The sequence below is a fragment of the Dermacentor silvarum genome, chromosome 2 (genome assembly GCF_013339745.2).
Source record: "Dermacentor silvarum isolate Dsil-2018 chromosome 2, BIME_Dsil_1.4, whole genome shotgun sequence".
NCBI lineage: Eukaryota > Metazoa > Arthropoda > Arachnida > Ixodida > Ixodidae > Dermacentor > Dermacentor silvarum.
This window is the reverse complement of record NC_051155.1, coordinates 220,350,763-220,371,361: the sequence shown is the minus strand read 5'-3', so window position 1 is coordinate 220,371,361 and position 20,599 is coordinate 220,350,763. Positions and strand designations below refer to the sequence as shown.

Below are 20,599 nucleotides of genomic sequence, written 5' to 3'. Positions count from 1 at the left end.
GACGACGCAAGATGCTCTCGTGTTTGCGAGCACTCTTGTTTCCACCTGAACTGACATCCGCATTCCGTCGTTTTTTATTCAGTAGAACACAGTTCCTAGCTGCAATCGCGCGGTATTGAGCGCTAGCTTTTGCTCGCGTGGCTTCGGTATCGGCGCGCATGTTCTCTATCTGCCGCACTGCGAAATGTCTCGTGTCGCGTCACGCGCGCGCGGGGCTTTATGGCGAATATCTCGAAACGCTTTTGTCTTTTCGGCGAGATACGATTCTCACCGGAAGCCCTCGCCTCAGATTGCGAAAAGTCTGTGGCCACGATAATGATTGGTGATAGGAGGACACATCACCAGTCATGTGCTTGGAGCTTGCCTGTGCACATGGACCATTCATCTGTGTAGAGCCTGGCACCGCAAGGAGCTGCACAATTTTGAATGCTTGCGACCACATGCAACTGTGGTGAGTTTTTTTTTTTTTTTTGTTAATTAACTTATTCTATATAAGATGCTGAATTAAGCTTCGCGTGTCTAAAACATGCCCTGATAGGTTAGCTGCTAAGCAGTCATAATTACCGTATCACTCATTCAGACGAATTGATGGAAACTTGTCACGTGAATCCAAGTGTACATTACCTGCCGTGATTAAATGTTATTTAAGGGATAGAGAGAGAAAATTCATCTAACAACTAATGGTTAATGAGGTTGGACTGAGCACAAGGTATAGACTCCTCAGCTTGCCACTTTGCTGTACTGGGGATGCGAAAGAGATACGAGGTGTGATGATGATGGCAGGCAATATATGATGGGAAGTTGAGAGCTGCACTGCTCAGGAATTCCGGCAGTGTGTAGATTGTTCTGCGACTTAAGTAACAGTCTTGCCAGTGTCTCAATAGAACCGCTTCTCTCACCCGCCAATTTACATGTTTTGTTGTTGAAGCAGGCAATGCCTATAGCACTCATACACATGCATATTGGAGGTAAACACAAAGAATGTGATGAGCAGTTTTGGCATTGTCAAAAACATAACAGCCTGGAAGGTGTGCTCATTAAATATAATGCAGAGGTCATTTTACAAAAGGTCTTGCTTAGTCATAATTTATGTACAAGGCGTACACGAATGTGCTGAATGCCACACAGCATTCAGCCGCAAATCGGGAACTTAAAATTAGGCCGCATACAGAATAGCATAGCTCAAAGACGAAAATGCTCAGCAGCAACTTAGTGACATTTATTTCAGACCTGGGTGGGGCTGTGATTTGTATTAAATGGTAACGAGACTCAACAAGTGCAATGTAATCTCTATGCGAGAGTTCTCTTTATATGACCAGAGATCTCACACATTTCACAGTGTAGTTTGCATCGATTGTGTGACAGTGTATCCAGTGACAGCACTTCCGCAGTTTGCCAAAAAGGAAACGAAACAGGTAATGATAAAATCACGTAAGTTGCCACCGGAGAAGAGCTTAAGGTTCGGACTTCATGGCACTCATTGTCCAAAATCATTGCGTAATAAACTTTTACCAAGATGTCTTACTTCAAGGTAGTCATTGCCCTAAACCGTTACATAATATACACTCACCAAAATGTCTGACTTCAAAGCACTCACTGTCCTGAACCTTTACACAACAGACATTCACCAAGATGTCTGACTCAATTAAAGGCACTCATTTTTCTAAACTATTAAGTAATAGACGCTTACCAAGATGTCTGCCTCAAGCCGACCAAAACACACTCACTCCACGAAACCAACATTAGTTTCGTGGGCACGAATGTGACCCAAATTCTTATTTTAGTTTCTCCTTCAATTAGCCAGAATGTAAGTGCTATCAGGCATTAACTTGCTCTGAACATATTACAACTCGCAGCTGATGCCTCGAAATCTCTTATTTCTCAAGGTGGAGGGAGTTCTATGAAAGATAAAAATTATACATATCGAATGCACATCTTGAAAACTATGTGAAGTGAAGCTTTCGTGAAGCGGTTAATAAAATAATGTAATGTTTGCCCATTTCATTCCTGCATCTTTGGCACAAACAAACCTGGCGTGCGTGCATCTGCTCTTGTGCACCCAAGCTATGCAACGTGACACATGCGGCGATCATCTCAATGGGCTAGGTGGCGTTGGCATGATAGAAGTATACATACGATTGAGGCCTACTGGTTAGATAATTGGGCTGCTGTGCTGGGAGATTGAGTTTCAGTCCCATCATCGGGCACGTAATTCAATTTTTTAAAAAGTGTGAGCAATGTGGCAAGACAGCTGCAGCAGCCATGGTCATGAAAGTCCGGGAGGGTTTGCAAAGAAAGCTTTCCTTTAAAAAATTGTCATCCACCTAACAGTAACACGAAGCTACGAAGGAAACCTATACAGGTTTCTCAGAAAGAAAGCTTTGCAGCTTACAAAAAATTTGACCTAGTCTGGGGTTTCCTTTGTAGCTTTGTGCTAGTCTCAGGTGGATAGCAATTTTTCCCTTGCATGAAACGATGGTTCATGCTAAACTGGAATGCGCATCCCTGCTTCAGAGCCCTCATCAGACTTGCCTAACAATATTCATGAACTTGTTCATGAATTTGTTCAAAATCATGCTGCCTGGTTCATCATACCTATTTATAATACTCGGTATTCTTAAGATAAAGTTGTGTCTAGAACTTCCCACATTATCTGACAGACGCAATATATCATAACTTGTTCTATTCTACATATACGCATGCATACTTGTTTATCTGTGTTTGTTGGCCGCATTTCACCGGCTGACAAATATCAAACGTTATCGCTTGCCGCAGGATTCGCCTGCATGTATTGGAAGTTTTGCAAATGTTATTGATGGTTTTAAATTTTATCCATTGTATGTGGTTGACGAACCTTGTATGATCTGATTGCATGCACGGCACGAATTGCGTAGTAGTTTCTGGAAGGCACGCGGGTACCAGCGAATATGCTGGAACTTTCGACGACTGATGTATAAAAGCCGACGCGCTTGACCCGCAGATCAGATTTCGCCGATCGCCGACTGTGCTCGCCTCTATCGTTCTGCTTTGAGTGTCAGCTTGCTTTTGTGGGCACAAGTTCGCCCAATAAAACATTAGTTTCATCATTCACAGTTTTACTGCTGTGTTCTTCGCCGTCACTACTTTGTGACAATATATTACTACAAGGTCGATTCAGAAAGTAATGCCTCCAAGCCCACTACTTCGCCAATAGTACTGCAAGCATTTTGAACTCTTTATCATTAATGCACTGATGTTTAAGCTATAGAATGTCACTTGCCTCACCTTCATATCTCTTCTCGTTCCAGAGTAATCGAGCAATCCATGGCATCCAGTGGTGACATCCGGTTGAAACAGCGGGCTGTTATTGAATTTCTGACTGCAGAAGGTTGTGCGCCCATCAACATTCATCACCGTCTGACTGCAGTTTACGGGGATGCCTGTGTTGACATCAGCACTGTGCAGAGGTGGGCAAGGACTGTGGAAGACCATAATCCAGCCGCATCAAATCTCCACACAAGCCACAACCTTCCGCAGTCAGAAATTAAATTACAGCCTGCTGTTTCAACCGGACGTCACCACTGGATGCCGTGGATTGCTCGATTACTTGGGAACGGGAAGAGATAGGAAGGTGAGGCAAGTGACATTCTATAGCTTAAACATCAGTGCATTAATGATAAAGAGTTCGAAATGTTTGCAGTAATATTGGCAAAGTAGTGGGCTTGGAGGCATTCCTTTCTGAATCGCCCTCGTATTATACACATTTACACAGGCTGACTTCTACTTTCACTCCTTTGCATTTCTTATCGTCTTTTTATTTCATGAACATTAAATGTCATTCTGATAAGACTGTTGCGTTCATCAAATAATTGTTGCCCATCACTATGGAGGAATGGAACAGCTCTCCTGATCGCAACATTGCTAACTGCAAACAGACTAAATTCATGACACTTTTAAGAGTGCATTGAAGTTTATGAATGCCACCTCAGCTTTGTTTTTATGAAATCTCTACGTTCTCTTTCTTCGTGATTTGTATTGTTCATAGTTGATTATTTTGTTCTTATTTACAAGATTGTCCAGTTGTGACAGTGAGTAGTGTTACACTGATGCCCTTGCACCTTACATATTGCTTTAAATAATGATGATGATGACAACAACAATTATTGCTGTACAAAGAATGCGAGGTGAGAAAATAGCTTCGGTAAGATTGTTCGAGCCAGAAGGATGAAGTTTGGACAAATCTGTGTGCCACTGATCACTCCCATGCTGGTTTAACAGCTGTGCTTGCTACAGATGCAGTCCCTAAGTTCCTATAGTACCAAATTGCCCTCTAGTATTCTTCGTGCATGGACTCGGTAGCAATAGTAGTACATCTACCACTGCCTGTCTGGAATGTCTGCAGCAGCCATTCCTTTGCTGCAGAAGGGATGGGGGATTTTTGCCCCTTTTTCAACTTAACTGAATTTATGAATATCGTCGGATTTGTCATGCTTCAGTATAGCATTTGATTCAGTAGAGATACCAGCAGTCATAGAGGCACTGCGAAATCAAGGAGTACAGGGAGGGATACGTGAATATCTTGGCAAATATCTACAAGGATTGCAGCAACCTTGGTTCTCCAGAAGAAAAGTAGAAAGTTACCTATCAAGAAAGGGGTCAGGCAAGGAGACACAGTCTCTCCAATGCTATTCACTGCTTGCTTAGAAGAAGTATTCAAGCTCTTAGACTGCGAAGGCTTAGGAGTGAGGATCAACAGCGAATATCTAAGCAACCTTCAGTTTGCAGATGACATTGTCCTATTCAGCAACAATGGAGACGAATCACAACAAATGATTGAGGACCTTAATCGAGAAAGTGTAAGAATGGGGTTGAAGATGAATATGCAGAAGACAAAGATAATGTTCAATAGCCTGGCAAGAGAACAAGAATTCAGGATTGCCAGTCAGCCTCTAGAGTCTGTAAGGGAGTATGCTTATCTAGGTCAATTACTCACAGGGGACCCTGATCATGAGAAAGAAATTTACCGAAGAATAAAATTGGGTTGGAGTGCATACGGCAGGCATTGCCAAATCCTGACTGGGAGCTTACCACTGTCGTTGAAAAGAAAAGTGTACAATCATTGCATTCTACCGGTACTAACATATGGGGCAGAAACTTTGAGGTTAACGAAAAATCTTGAGAACAAGTTAAGGACCGCATAAAGAGCTATGGAACGAAAAATGTTAGGCCTAACGTTAAGAGACAGGAAGAGAGCGGTGTGGATCAGAGAACAAAGTGGGGTAGCCGATATTCTAATGGACATTAAACGGTAAAAGTGGAGCTGGGCAGGCCACGTAATGCGTAGGATGGATAACCGGTGGACCATTAGAGTTACAGAATGGATACCAAGAGAAGGGAAGCGCAGTCGAGGACGGCAGAGAACTAGGTGGGGTGATGAAGTTGGGAGATTTGCAGGCACAAGTTGGAATCAGCTAGCACAAGACAGGGGTAATTGGAGATCGCAGGGAGAGGCCTTCGCCCTGCAGTGGACTTAAATATAGGCTGATGATGATGATGAGTATAGCATACAAACATGAAAATGTTCTTAGTCGCACTAACAGCGGGATATGCAGCAGGCCTTATTTCTTAATTATGAATGAGTGCTATTTTTGGTGACTGATATTATGGGGCATGTGCTTGCCACAATGCAGGTTAATCTTGGAGAATGAGTGTATGCAATATTGCCAGGTAATTATTTGCACTGGAACTTTAAAGGCCACTAACCCACCCTCCTGGTTATGCATACCTTGGTGTCAGCCAATGCTGCTGCATAATTGTCTGAGTAATGCAGTCGCACTTGCTGGGGTTGTGTATTGGAGAAACATCCAACTTTATATAATGTCTGGCATGATGTAGTGTGACACGTATATGTGCACTTTTATTTTATTGACATGAAAACAAATAGAAAAGTTGTAGTCACCTTATAATGGTAATACCAACTCCTTTTCATGTAATAGTAATATGTAATAATAAAATAATTGTATGTCATGTCAGGCTCACCATTGAGGGCAGTGCATTTCCTTGTTCTTGATATGCAATAATTGATTGCGCTCGTGCGTTGTGGAAAGAACATGCATGCTGTTATCGCCGCTGCGCCGCCCAGTAACAGATGAACAGCTTGCTTAGAGTGTTTGATGGCAGTGCTACCCCATGTGCACAGTTGTGCAGTCACATGGTATATTTCATATTTTGCGCTATTTCTCTCTTTGCCGGAAAAAGAAAACACGTGATGTGTACCTTGCAGGAAACACCTCATTTTGACGTGTCTTACAATTACCTACAACCGCCTAATTGACATCTTGACAATTACAAGAACAATTAAAAAAAATTGTCCCAGTTTCACCCGAAAGGCGAATCATCAATTGCGATAGCAAATTAGTAGAGAGCTATACGGAGTAAGGATAGTAGTTTTATGAGCTGTATAAACTTGGACATGCAGCAGCACCAGCAACGCGCAGAACTGTCGTCGACGCCGTCGGCGTTTTGCCCGCGTTCAGTGCGAACGCGCGCGGCGTTGGTGACTGTTGCCGGTTCCTCTGGGGGCAGCTTGGAGGTTTTCGACAAGATCAGAACGGGACACTCGTCAAGCAGCGTCGGAAGCCTTTACCACCTTCTCCCCTCGCAACGTTTTTATATAAATAGGCATTTGGTGCTGCAGCTAAACGTCGCCTCCCCTCCCTCCCTCCCGTCCCCCCACGGCCTTTCGCGCGACGGAAGAAGTCGTGTTTGCTCTATATATATGGTGATTGTAAAGGAGGAAAGAGACGCTTAATTCTGCAGCCTTTCATGGAGCACTGCGCAGAACGCGCGTTCGCTCCCCGTGAAAGCGCGCGTCCCTCGCGCCCTTTCACTCGCACATACGGTGCGCGCCGACGATTTAATCGCCGTTGGCGTCATACGGAACCTCATGGCGACGCTGATGGCAGAAAACGGCTTTGGAGTGTCCATATAATTGTTATCGCAATAAACGGTCAATAATTACCTTTAAATAAATAATTGGATGTCAAGCGCTAAAAAAATTACTGGCGGATTCTCAACAAGACTCTAAACAACATGCACATGGTCTTATTCGCATGGAATAATTTATGTTTTCTTTAAAGCTTGGTGCATGGTATGTAGTTTAGACACCCTGTATATTAGACAAGAAGTGCACTTAAATACAATTGATGAAAGCAGGTCGCGATTGCATGACTCTACTCACTTTCTTGTTGTGTGTTGCTCTGGTACTAGCAAGTCTAGTGTGACTGGTTTCTTAATACGGTTGGGGGCCAACTTGACACATATTTCAGGGATTGCATTTCTAATAGAATAACGATGGTCACTTAATCTTCACATACGATTGTGTTCAGCCTTGAAATGATAGAAGTATACTCTAACATAAATCGTTAGAGTGCTTATGCATGCTGGCTCACCACTGCAGCTCACTGGCTATTTAATTTCACTGTGCGGCAATGATGATGATTTTATTCTCACTAATTACACTTGCAGTTGTGGATTAGACTTAGAAAACGAATTCTGGAGGGAGCAAGGACACACAAATATACTCATGTGGTGACATTTTGATGCACATATAATTAAATGAATACAGACAGACAAATCAGAAATTGTCTGATCAATTTAATTTTCACTTCTACAGTTCCTGCACAGCCCAAGGACGCTGAGTTCAACCTGTTAGGCAATATTGGCAGATTCACTCATGTGTTATTTGATCTAAGCTTGGCCAAATATCGCAGTTGTGAAGATAAAGCTGGTGCGAAGGCCTTGAGAAAAGTCCACCACACAAGGTGCAGGCACGTCATTCTGCTTGTATACAAGTTTGCAGTACTTCCTGGTTCAATACAGACTGCTAGAAAAACATAGTGCAGGCTCTTGTTGTTGCTGCTACTGCTCAAGAGGGGAGCTGCATTTCTCTTTTTTCTTTTACACATGCACAGAAAGCACATTGTGGAAATGCAAGGCCCCTGTTTGTGTGTGTCTTGCACAATGTTATCTTAGTGTCGTATCTTGGCTTTTGTCGCACGAAAACTGGCGGTAACTGACGTGAATTAGAGTGTTTGGTGACCAGTCACAGCCATGCACATATTTGGCCGTCTGTACTTTGTGGTGCCAATCTGCTGCATCATGGGCAGTTTAATGTTGCACTGGAAGACTTTCTGGACATATTAAGAAAAAGTTTCTAATCAATGGTGCTATGACTATGCGAACCAGATATTACTCCACTGCATCTAAAAGTGCTTACAATCTTGCATAAGAGATCCCTTACTCACTCCTGCTTTCCAAACCCCAGATTGTTTTCCATTTTAGGCTTTTTCAGCAAGAACGTTTCATGAAGCACAATGGCCCATAGATGCCAGCCATTGAACACATGCATGCTCAATTCTGTGAAAAGAGGGAAGTGGCTGTTAACGCATCCCGCTCATATTGTCACTGTCTATTTGGTGCTCCTGTGTGCCTTTGTCAGACACCATCCCTTGAAGGTTACCGCAAGTGCACCACAGGAAGAAGAGAAGAAAGAAGTAAGAAGGGTATCGCTTTTGACGCGCTGCCCCGCCTCTGAGGAGCTGATGACGAGGAATGGGCAGAAGAAAACATTGCATTTATTATATCTCCACTCATATTAGGTCCTTTCTCAAAATCTTTTCAGGAATATATTCCTCGAAAGGCATCACACTAAATCGTACATGTTTGGCTTCAAGAAAGGCTATTTGAGACCCCATTAAGGTAGTTGACTATCTAGTTTATTCCCCAGATATTTTGTAGTTGCGAGTAGTTGCACAAATGCAGTTGTTGGCAAACTCGTACTTAGCAGACTTGCAAAGATGCCATTTTTGGGTGCTGGTGGCAGCACTCCAATGCAGCTGAAGTGCAGAAACACTCGTGCACTTGGATTTAAGCGCATATCAAGCTACTCATGGTAGTCATAATCCTGGAGCGCTTTACTTTGGTGTCTGTCAAAGCCTACTGTGCAAGTATGGGGTGTAAAACAGATTTTTGGTGAAGTAAGTAGCTGGTCCCTGCAGATATGAGGCTACCATCCCAGCGCAGCTTATCAATACAAGAGCCAAACACCGAGAGCTACCACCACCAAGATGGCAAAATGCATCAGCATTATTAATGTGCAACTTGCTGGTCATGTCATATACATACAACGTGGTTGCTACGGTAACATGCACATCTTTCCTTTCCTCCGTCATGCCTCGGCATGGTTGCCACTTGACACTCCATGGTTTAGCCTGGATTGAACATGCATAAGATCAGTGTGCATCAATCAATGCATGAAGATGTATTACCTCGCGTAAACTGCGGTTTTGCCTCACCTAAACACCTTTCTCGAGGTTTTAGGCAGGTGAATTGTCTCGGACCTTGCTCAGAGTACAGCCAGCTAGCAAACCACACATGTGAACTCGAAAGTAACTTTATTTGCACACATTATTCATTACTGACAGCGGGATGCCGGCTCTTGACAGGCAGGGTCATGTACATGTGCAGCAGAGAGAGTCCGTGGTGCGCGGCCGTGTCCATTGCGTACTAAAAGAATATGCGCAGAAGGAGTCGCACCACGGCCACTTGCGAATAAAATGCTGATCGGTGATGACCCTGCGCCGTTTCTCCTCTTGTCGCTTTTTTTTTTTTCCTTGGTGTTTACAAAACAAAAACTGTTTTTGGCAGTGGTAGACCAGGTCCTGTCACTGCCTTTCTGCTTTTTTTTTTTCTTTTTTCTTTCTTTTTTTTGGGGGTGAGGTGGGCGCTGCAGCAGGTACCTGCGTAGAACAATTGTAGTGAAAAGTGTAATTAATAGCTGCGGACATGAAAACCAATGAAGTGCTGAAGTCTGGGAGTACAGAAAGATTTCAGTTGCGAATGAACACAAACAGCACAGTGCCCATATTAACAGTCTTTCTGTGGTCCTGTAGCAGGTGCCGTTTCTTCAGAACATCTATGCTCTACCAAATAATGAACATTGCACTTTTGTATAGCATGATTTTTTCTACACTGGACACCTCCTTTCACAGCAATCGCATCTGTTTCTGTCTGGTCCTGCAGCTAATGCTGTTCTTTGGAATGTTGTAAAATGAGCAATCGATATACATAGCTCTTCTGATGATTATATACAAAAATGACTAAAGGGAGGTCTGGTGCTGCAAGTTTCCTGATGACTGCTCTAATCTCTTAGTAACAGACTTAAGATTACTGAGTCACTGGGAGTGTATCAATTGCAACCAACTTGGCTAATATGCTTTTTAGCACTCCTGGCATGACCACACACTGGTAACGTGTTTTCCTAACAGACTTCTGAAAGCAAGACTGTTCTGACCACGTAAAGCAGATTGTTAGCTTGACGTCATTGGTCATAATGGGCAATTTGTGCCACGGAGTCATCATTCTATCTAATAAAGGGATTTAATATTTATTCTAGACATTACATGTTGCTTGTCCCGTTATGCCAGCAGTTTATGACAGCCTTGAAAGCTTAGATGACTAATTACTCGAACAGTACAATGAATAAGTAGCAACAAATTATCTTCCACTCGGCTAAATGAACCTTGGCCGCAATTTTGTAGTGATTGCCCCTTCCTGCCACTCTTAGCATCCACCATTCACGGCTGACTGACCCCAGTGATTACGCAGGTGGTGTGTCACTCTGACCACTGACGAAGCATGAAAGGGAATAACATTGGAAAAGGCATCGCTACAAAATTGTGGCCCCGAAGTTCATTCAATTAAGAGGAAGCTTTAGCTCGGCTATCTAAATACATGTAAAAGGAGAATTCGTTTTTCTCAGCAACCACTGCACCAAATTTGACGAGGTTTGTTGCATTTAAAGGAAAACATTTTAAATCTAGTGACTGTTGGTTTCGAATTTTTGATTTACATCGTCAATTTTTTATTAAAAATTGGTGGAAATCTCAAATTTTCAGAAAACGAAACTATAAAGTTTACAACTCTAACTCAGCAATGAAAAATGATATCACAATTCTGCGAATTGCATGTAATAGTATATCTAAAGCGGACGAAATTGATATTAAACATGAATCTAAGAAAATTTAGCAATATGGAAATACAGCTTTTGCAAAACTCTTACACACAACGTAACGAATTCACATAAGCGGACATATCCAATTTGTCCGCTTTGAATGATCTAGTGGATTCCACTTACAGAACTGCGATATCTGCCTTGATGCAGAGCTATTAATTTGTAAACTTCGTGCTTCTATTTTTTTCGAACTTTCAAATTATTGAAAATTCTGTTTAAAAATCCAGGCCTTAAATCGAAATTTCACTTGCAACAGTCACTAGAACTTTCTCTCTCAAATGCAACAAATTTCATTAAGATCGGTCCCGGAGTTATCTAAGAAAAGTGTTTCTGCTTTTTACATGTATTTGAATAGGCCGTGTCGGAGTTGGGCCCGAGCTAAAGCTTCCTCTTAAGACGACTTTTCATTGCCATGGTGCTGACTAAACCAGCACTTTCACAGCTCCTGCAGCTGCAGATGTCAGATTTTTGCATAGAACAGTTGTTTTGTGCTTCCTATAGTAATCACAGACACCCCTGTGCCTTTCTGAGTCCTGATGTCTACCAAATGCGTTATACCAAAGCACAATGGAAAGTTCCAACTAGACAAATTCGTAACACTTTTTACTAGAGCCTTCTCTCTGCAACACATGAAATTATTATACCTGGACTTTGCAAATAAAACGTATCTTGATGTCAAGTGACGAAGAAAAACTCATTGAGATAGCCATGAAAAATAAAAAGCATTTGTATGAATCTTGGAGACGGCACCCTCCTTCCAAGCAACATCTAGAAGCAATGGCTGTTGCACTTAGGCTATGTAAAATCAAGGACAAGAGATTAAACACCAGCATGTCGGCCTTGACTCCCAAGAGTGAAGGACAGTACTGCTTCCTTGGCTGAGTCACTGTTTCGCTAAGATTTTTCTGTCAAGCTTTCCAAATGTGCTCAAGTGGGAGGAAGCTCTTCAATCAACTCCTTATCAGAGAAATTGCTGAGGAGCATTATTGTGTTGCATGACTATTTCAGAACTAAGTGTAGGGATACATAAGAATGCAGGAGGCATCGCAGTACACTCTCTATTGCAGGACACTGCTTTCAAAGTTGCTGCAAAGTAATAAGGTGGCACCCAATCCAGCTTTTCTTTTCTGTACATTCTTTTCCCGCCAAGTCTGCGCAACGTCACTTTTGCTTGCTTCTTTGTTGCACTTTATAAAATCTTGAGGCATTTAAAAAACTTCTTCACTGGCACAGAAACCACATAGGTAAAGCTTCATTTGAAGGTACAAGGTTCCAATAGATGCAAGACCATGGCCAAGTAGTTTACAGAACTGAATCCCTGGCTGCAGACATGGAGGCCACAAGTTTAATTTCTAGGAATGGGACATCATATCCTTATCTTTCCCTCTGCAAATGAGACAGAACACACTCACCTGATGATGAGGATGACAGATGTGAACAAGATGAGAGGGAAGGAGGTCAGGCTGCATCATCGTACCGCCGAGGAAGGCCACTCCTGGATGAGGCGCGACACTTCCTCGCGGATCTCGCTGATGCGGAGCCCAGTGAGGCCACCGTTTTGCGAGCGCAGTGTCTCCAGGCAGGCCACCAGCCGCTCCTCGGGCACCTCTGGCATGCGCTTGTGCAGCGTGCGTGCAAGACGCAGGTAGCCAGACTTGCGCACCGAGCCGAAGCAGTTGGTGTTGCTCACAGAGCTGCCACTGCCGCCTCCACCTCCATTGCCACTGCCACCGCCACAGAGAGTGCTCGCTGGAGACAGGTTGCTGGCACAGCGCAGATACTCGAAGTCCGCCACACTCTCCGACCGCGAGATGGGGGAGGACAGGCGCAGCCTCACCAAGTCCAGGATGCGGTCAAAGCCATAGTCAGGCTCCTGCTGGCCATGGCAGTTGTGATCAAAGAAGGAAAAGCAAGCGGCATGGAAGAAAACAGAACAAAGAACAATGGACATGTCCACTATTAAAACTTTGTTGAAACCAAGCAAGGCACAACAAAGCATGGTACTTAGTGATTCTTTTCATTGCTGCAAGCGTTGATAGCCAAAATGCAAACATTAGATTTGCATCTCCTGCTCAATTTCTGCAAGTCTTTATTTGTGCACTGTGTTCTGAGAATCTCTGCTGCAAAAATATCCTAAAATACAGAGCATCTGCAATGACCAGCATGTGGAATGACCTGTAATAACACTCAAACTGATTCTAAAGAAGCTGGTTTAACAAACCACAGTAGCTGTCCACTTGGGAAACCTTAGCTGCATGCAGTAAAAGAAGAAGACATACCCATGTGAGCTGAAAGCCTGCAGGGGCTGGCAGATCTTCAACTTCTATCTTCTTGCGGCGGCTTGCCCTTTCAAGGCAGTGCGTGAAGACACGGTCTGTGCGGTCCCGCTGCACGGCCAGCAGTTCAGCCCATCGCCTCCAGGGATCTGTGAGTTCACTGAGCAGCTGAACGTTGCCATTGGTCTCTCCAAATACCTCAAAGTACAGCTTTGACACTGCAGCATTGCGCCTCTCGGCAAGTTCAATGGCACTGGAAAGGTTTTCAAGTACTGTGGAGCGACAAAAGTGGAGAAGCTTCACCGCCTCTTCATGATTGTGTGCACATACTTCCAGTTCGTGGGATGCATCTTCAAGGTCAGAACGGTGTTTGTCAAGATCTACGTACATCTGAAATGGAAGAAAACAACATAGAAACAGCTCGACATTGCTTGCTATGCTACTGGATGTATGCAATGTGCAAGAAGCTGTATATGTGGCATGCAACCAAAGCTGTTTGAATACACAGGAGTGGGTTGAGTGTTAACCTGCGATAGCAATGGCTCAGTCACTACCTATGTGTTCTTGTGTGCTTTAACCACATTTATGTAGCTTTACAGCATGTAAACCAGATATGCTGCATACAGCTTACTTGCTCATATAAGCAAGAAGCAACCGAACCGGCACATTACAAATTGTTGCGCAGCAATCACATGCCACCACATGCATTGCTGAAGATGAAGAATGCTATGGTAATAAGAAAATGTGGCAGAAAGTGCATATGCACACCAATTATGAAATGAGGCAACATTTAGCTCCAGTCAGTGGCATAGCCGGGGGGTGGCACACCGGTCATGTTCCCACCCTCCCCAATATTTGTTTTAGTATGCAGCCTTCCAAACCCCTTCCCCCTTTCCTGTCCCCAGTCAAATGGGTGCCCCTCGCGAAAAAAAATTTCTGGCTACGCCACTGGCTAGTGCTTTCACTGCTGTTGGATTACTTTTACTTCAGTGCTCCTTCTGGCCCTCTGCAATAAGCTGTAGGCAAGTGCATAGAGGACAGGCGAGCATTAGCAGGACACCGATTTGTCAACCATGCCGCCAACCTTTTCCTTGGAGAACAAAGCCATGGTGTCCTAGGAATTAACTGTCAATTGACCCCGTGTGGAGCAGCTATAGCTTATATAGATGGAATGTAGTAGCACGAATTCCAATGATGATACTGGCAAAACCATTTTATTTTTGCTTGTTCCACGTGAATTCCACTTGAAAATTATTGACCAGTGTTGGCCATAGGGCCCGGGAAGATATAGCTTGAAAGAACTAGAGAACTGTATGTATAAGGGGGGTGGGCTATGTGAGAACTCAAGTGATCGCTGCTCACCTGCGCCTGGCCCTCGCGCGTCGCCGACGTGTCCTCGAGCAGCCTGGTATCGCTCTTGCTCGCCCGCGCCCTGAAGTCGGCCAGCTGTCGCTTCAGCTTGCGCTTCTGGTTCTCCAGACTGTTGAGCTTGCGCTCGAGCTGCTCGACCACGCCGAGTTCAGCCACCGGAGCGGCTCGCCGCAGCACCACGCCGATCAGGAGCGCCAGCAGGAACAGAACGATCTCGTAACTGGCCATCGTCGCGATTTCGACAAGGGGGGTGCTTACGGGGTTCGCGCGGTGCGGTACTTCCAACTAGTGCGCAGCGAAGTTGGGGACAGTCGTGTAGCGTCGCTGCTGGTCCACCGGGACAATCACGGTAGTCGCAGCGTTTTATATACTAATACTACAATCGAGGAAACACGACGATATCGCGCGACGGCTCTTTTGCAGCTAAGGGTCGCTTGGCCAGGTATAAGTCAACCGCGCTTCGAAAGAACTCCCGCGAGGCGCTGCTTCTTTTTGCTTGGCAAGAAAGCACGGCACGCTGGCGTTCGGCCGTCGCGCGGCTGGGATTGGAACCGAAGCTCGAGCCACGCGCGACGCCGGTGGCGCACTGCATGCATTGCTTGCTTGCATGGCGCATACCCACTACGGGGGCAAAAATTGGCCATGAAGCGGTGCGACTGGCACACGTACAGTGCCGAACCTGAAGACGAAATTTCTGCAGCCGAAGTGGCCAAACCAAAAGACTGCACAGTCGAGGATGGAAAAAAAAAAAAAAAAAAAAAAAGTGACCGACACAACTTTATTCGTCCACGTGTTGCATATTTACTTCTGGCCAACGTCACTTGAATGGGTTTGATCATTTGGCACGGCAAACGGTCGCTGGCTCGGGTAGTTAAAGCTTTCGTTGTGGTACAATGCGCCTGCAGATGTTCGACTGTTGGAAAGTGCCGTGGCGGATGACGCCGGCGGTCGAGTCATGTATCCTCGGACAGCGCCTAGTTGCCCTCTTAGTTATGCGCTCGCATCTCAAACATCTCAAACGTGCGTAGACGCATTCTAACCAGCAGCTGTACGCAATCTGTTCCTCGGCGTTTCGAGCCTCGCAAAGCGAAGGACTACGTCTGGGTCGTGCTCTTTTGAAGTATTCCGTTTAGGTGCATGACCGGCTGTTTGAACATTTGTGATACTCGCGTTAACGCATGCGCGCCGTACAATTATGGTCATTTTAAGTGATCGTAATTTCCTACCGGACATGTCTACGTGTTCCGGTTCGGTTGCCCACTCGTGAAGGTTTGAATGTATACATGTGTATAGTTCAGTCACAGTGGTACGTGCTGATCGTTTGTGTGCGCAGCTGTAACATCCTTTTTGCACAAGCAGACCGCGCGTAATTTTGTCGCGCCAGATGTGCCTGTCTGGTCGTTTTCATTCGTGTTCGTCTTCCCTTCCCATTTGTCACACAGAAAGAAGTACTGCTGCTCGGAGATCCTACTGCATCATGGTGAAAGTGTTGAGTCATCTTTCCCGCACGGCGCAATCGTCTCAACTGGAGCCTACTGTCGCCGGCGGTCGGTCCTGCCGCGTTTGATCGACCGGGCCACTTCGCTTCCTTCATTGCTAGGTTCGAGTTATTTGTTTTCATTGTCTTTTTCTATGATTTTTTTTTTTTTCATAAGTTAGCTCTAATGAAAATGTGACTTGAAAGTGATCATGATCGAGTCATCACGTCATACCACGTCACAGCCTTTTTGCGACTGACAACTTTTCTAAAGGAAGTGTGCTCTTTAGAAAATTCGCTCTATTAATTATGCATGGGTTTGTAATAGCTGTGCATTAGTTTGTCTTGCATGAAATGGTTTACTTTGCTCACTTGAGTTTTACATGCCATACTCACAAAACTGCTGTATAATAATCAGTTTTGCCCACAGAATAAATGCAGCTTACAGCATTTATGATATCCTTTTTTTTATATATCGATTTGTTAACTTGCAGCATCCTGAACTTATTAATATATAAAAGTATATATCTTCAAAAATTTTTGTCTTTTTGCAATTTTAACAGTTAAGAGAGAGAGAAAAAAAATTGAGTGTCAAAAACTGCTCCTAACAGTTATTTGAATTTATTCTTTGCTTTTAAGTACAACATATTTGTTCAAAATGGTGTAGGGCTCTTCCCCCCCCCCCCCCCCTTTTTTTTTTTTTTTCACTGTGAGTGTGTCATGCAAAGTTTCAGCCTTTGAGTGAAGCTGAAGAAAGAGAACATTCCATTCATATATGAAAGCCAACAGACTGTCAATAGTCTCTTAATATCTTCTGATTTGAAATATAATATGGTAAGAACTCCCTTTCCTTTAGGCCCGTCAAGCTCCAGTAGTTTCACTTAATGGGCAAAACTAGGCTCAAAAGTGTGAACTAGATTAGTCAAGCACAAAGAGTGCGGCTCCCTTCACACTTGTCTGGAGCATGCAAACAATTTGCTACAGCTGACAAAAGACATTAACATCTGGCAATAAATACTATGTTTTTCAGGCAAGGTATATGTTTCTGTCTAGCTTGTTGTATGTACATACATGTAGCAGTATTTGTGTGCAATTATTTCATCTTGAACTTATCAACTGTGGCACGATGTAAGCTAATAATATGACAAACCAAATGTATAGTCATGATTGTCTTTGTGACATCCTTGTGTTGGCTTTCTATTCCTTAGCTTGGCAGAAATTCTGAAGGCCTTCGTTGAAATGATCATGACAGCTGGTGTGGTACTGTATTAGCTGTCATGTTTTCCTCTGATGTTTAGGCATTGACACAGCAGCTGCATTCTCAAAATTGCCATTTTTAGGGTTGTTATGCTAGTTACCGCAACACTACATGTATTTTTTCTTGCTCAGCATAAATAATTTTTGTTGCTTAGTTTGGCATCAACTGGCAACTGTATGCACACAAGATGTAGAGGCCTATGTTACCTGAGATTATCGGTATATAAATTTACATACTTTTTTTTTTCTTTTGTTTTAGGCTGTGCTTTCTGGTGCCCCTTGCTGAACCCAAAGAAGCAAGGGAAAGCGAAGCAAGCAGTCAAGTGCCGTTTCAGCTTTGAAGCATGGGGGACCAAGTGGTTGCTAGCTCTGGGGGCCCCACTCCACGAACCCACCTTCTGCCTCTTCGGTAGAGCTTCATTCGCTTCATTAACGATAACAGATGCTTGAAGACATTGCATTGGTTTCATGTGCTGTCAGCATGAATTCAAACGTGAACAAGTTGAAAATGACAAGAATGCATTGTGTTTTCAGGCTCACCTACATTTGTAGCTGTGGCTTAATTCAGGTTCTGAAAAATACATTTGGGATTATACTGTTATGAGACATTAGTGCATGAATGCGCTGACAGTGCAGCAGTACTTTGCAGCACAAAGAAGACAAGAGAGAAACAAACGCTGTGCGAGCTGTTGGTTGGCCATACTGTTTTGACAGCCATGTATATATTGTGAAATACACCCTCTTATCGTGTTGACGTATGTGTTATCCCTGTGACATTTTGATGGAGGTGGGGGTTATCGATCTCCCTACCTCCTGTATGCTTAAAAATTTGGCCACAGGGGTACTGCACATCACACTCTGGTGTATTTATGCATGACAGACATTCTCATATTTTTTTTCTGCTTGCACTTCAATTTATGCTGTTGGTACCACCATTTTTAAGCGGATTTGAAGGAGTGTTCTGGGACATTGAGGTAGGGGTGAACTAGTAATTGTTTTGACAACTCATTGTCAGCAGTGGCATTGGACATTGAAAACTGCACATGCTGTAAATCAGTTTGACTAATAAGTGCTCCGTAATTGTCATCTTTATTAGTGACTTTAGTGCACATCTTTCTGTCATGGAATTGAGGGTAGTCTGCACACAGTAAGTGCCCATTTTCTGAGAATCTGAAGGTTAGTACTAGTTTCAAGAAAAGGCGTGAGAAGAAGGCAGTCAGTGGTTCAGCAACAATGAAGGTGGTACAATTATGCACAATGCACTTGAAAACCCTAGGGAAAGTTAGGTCTCATATCAAGAATACCAAAAAAGTTTACAAATGTCAACTGCGTTGTTCTCTTGTATTCTTCTTTTGTCTGCACCAAGCTAGAGTTTAGTTCTGTTGTATGGAACTGTATTAATTTGACCAATGTGGCTATAATTGAGTGTGTTCAGCGGCGTTTCATTCGTATCCTGTACAATCAATTTCTGGGACGCCGTGTATTTTATGCCCATGAGCGTGTACTGCACATGTTTAATATTACACCCCTAGAAATAAGGTGAAAATATTGTGATTACTTATTCTTGCATAAACTAATTCATAACCATTTTTCCTGTCTGCGGTTACTGTCAGCTGTAACGTTCTGCGTGCCTCGCCTAAACTTGCGTAATCCCAGCACTTTCTACGTAAAATCCTCTTGCACTATAACGCTAAACATGTCTTGTGACACAGCAAAATACCTTACGTTTTGATGTTGATATTTTCAGCTCTTGTATTTGCTCATTATCTGACTTCTGTCATTGACGCAATTAATCTTTTTGTTGCATTTTCGCACTGTTCTTTCAGGTGTTCTGTTTTGTTTGCTGTTTTTTGTTTTCCGTTCTTTGTTTAACACAAGTGCACCAATATTAAGGTGTAGAGCTGTTCTTGGGCACTTTCAGAAATAAATGAAATGAAATGAAAAGGCAAGGGGGGGGGGGGGGGGGATTGACCAAAGAGGAGACACGAAAGACGATTTGCACTATAAGCAGAAGCACTGTAGAACAGTGAATATTGAAAAGGGGTGAAGAGAGTGATCACCTTCACCTCTCATCTAAAGAATTTCTTTACCACCCACTCTGGGAGCATGAACAGGTCTGTGCAGCTGCCAAAAAGGTGCACAGTGAAAGGCAGAGTGGCCCAGTTAATTTCTTCATAGAAGTGGACATTGCAACTAATGAGTGAGCAGGCCCCTTGCCTCCCACCAGGGTTAGGAGGTTCACAGCACTGTAATGTCTGAGTAAGGCAAATGAGGGGCTGTGGACAGTAAGAAGGAAACAGAGGGAGTAAGCTACTGAAGGGATTGGCTAGCGCACGTGTACCTGTCGCCTATGAGAGACATTTGCCACTGGCATTCTTGACCTGTCACTGAATGTAGGAATTTTCTTAACCCTCACTTTCCCTTGTCCTTTTCTTGATCTGCAGGGTTCGGATAGCTTACAGTGTTGGCCATGTGCTCAACGACCTATGCGCCTCCATGTGGTTCACCTATCTGCTGGTGTACCTGACGTTCGTGCGACAGCTGCGTCCAACGCTGGCTGGTGCGCTACTGCTGGTTGGTCAGGTAGCAGATGCGCTGGCCACCCCATTCGTCGGCATCGAGTCGGATAGGGATGATGACTTCTGGCTCTGTCATTATGGCCGCCGGAAAACGTGGCATCTTATTGGTATGTCTGCACTTCCCAGTACCATTTCCTTTATCATCTGCTTTTTTTTTTTTTTTAAGTAAGTGTATAAATGTGCATAAATGAAAGAGGATTGACCACAGAATCCCAAGCTTGAATGACACTGAAGCACCATAAGATCTGGATTCAAAGCCAGCTACAATTAGTGCATTGTGGTGCATTTCCCTTGTGGAACCACTGCGGTTTTATTCAAAGAAGACTTGCACAATGTGTTATATCCTTTGGCGCCTGTACTTAGCACAAAAGGTTGAATTTCAATATGACATAATTTCAATGTACAGTTAAACCTCGATGTAACAAACTTCAATACAGTAGACTTCCAGAAAATTGACACCGGTAATTAGATTTTTTTGTTAATTCGACCCTGGCAGAAGGTCCCAGCCAGCGCCCATACATTTTTATGGGCCCATACTTCCGTTATTTCGATCTCAAAATTGGCCTTCCCTGGATAATTCACTTAA

General features: G+C 43.8%; 2 protein-coding genes across 9 annotated transcripts in view; one reads left to right on the top strand and one right to left on the bottom strand.

Annotated features, from left to right (window-relative positions):
* LOC119442687 (major facilitator superfamily domain-containing protein 12) overlaps positions 1-20,599 on the top strand; it is a 58,311-nt gene that overhangs the window by 1,019 nt on the left and 36,693 nt on the right. Inside the window, exons 2-5 of one of the 6 annotated variants that reach the window (XM_037707651.2) lie at positions 290-451; positions 16,143-16,300; positions 17,694-17,843; positions 19,879-20,120. In XM_037707651.2, the coding sequence (XP_037563579.1) occupies positions 17,779-17,843; positions 19,879-20,120 (307 nt within the window). In that variant the 5' untranslated portion in view covers positions 290-451; positions 16,143-16,300; positions 17,694-17,778. The other 5 variants (XM_049662311.1, XM_049662312.1, XM_037707653.2 and 2 more) reach the window with 5 other exon arrangements.
* Positions 9,418-15,438, bottom strand: LOC119442688 (uncharacterized). Of its 3 annotated transcripts, none has more exons than XM_049662315.1 (4): positions 14,692-15,437; positions 13,333-13,719; positions 12,466-12,929; positions 9,418-9,779 (listed from the first exon to the last, which is right to left on the bottom strand). In XM_049662315.1, the coding sequence occupies exons 1-3, from the start codon at positions 14,926-14,928 to the stop codon at positions 12,522-12,524; spliced, it is 1,032 nt and encodes a 343-aa protein (XP_049518272.1). In that variant the 5' UTR covers positions 14,929-15,437; the 3' UTR covers positions 9,418-9,779; positions 12,466-12,521. The 3 variants fall into 3 exon arrangements, with proteins under 3 accessions (XP_049518272.1, XP_037563582.1, XP_049518273.1); XM_037707654.2 differs by having other exon boundaries at positions 12,466-12,926; positions 14,692-15,429; XM_049662316.1 differs by lacking the exon at positions 9,418-9,779 and having other exon boundaries at positions 12,464-12,929; positions 14,692-15,438.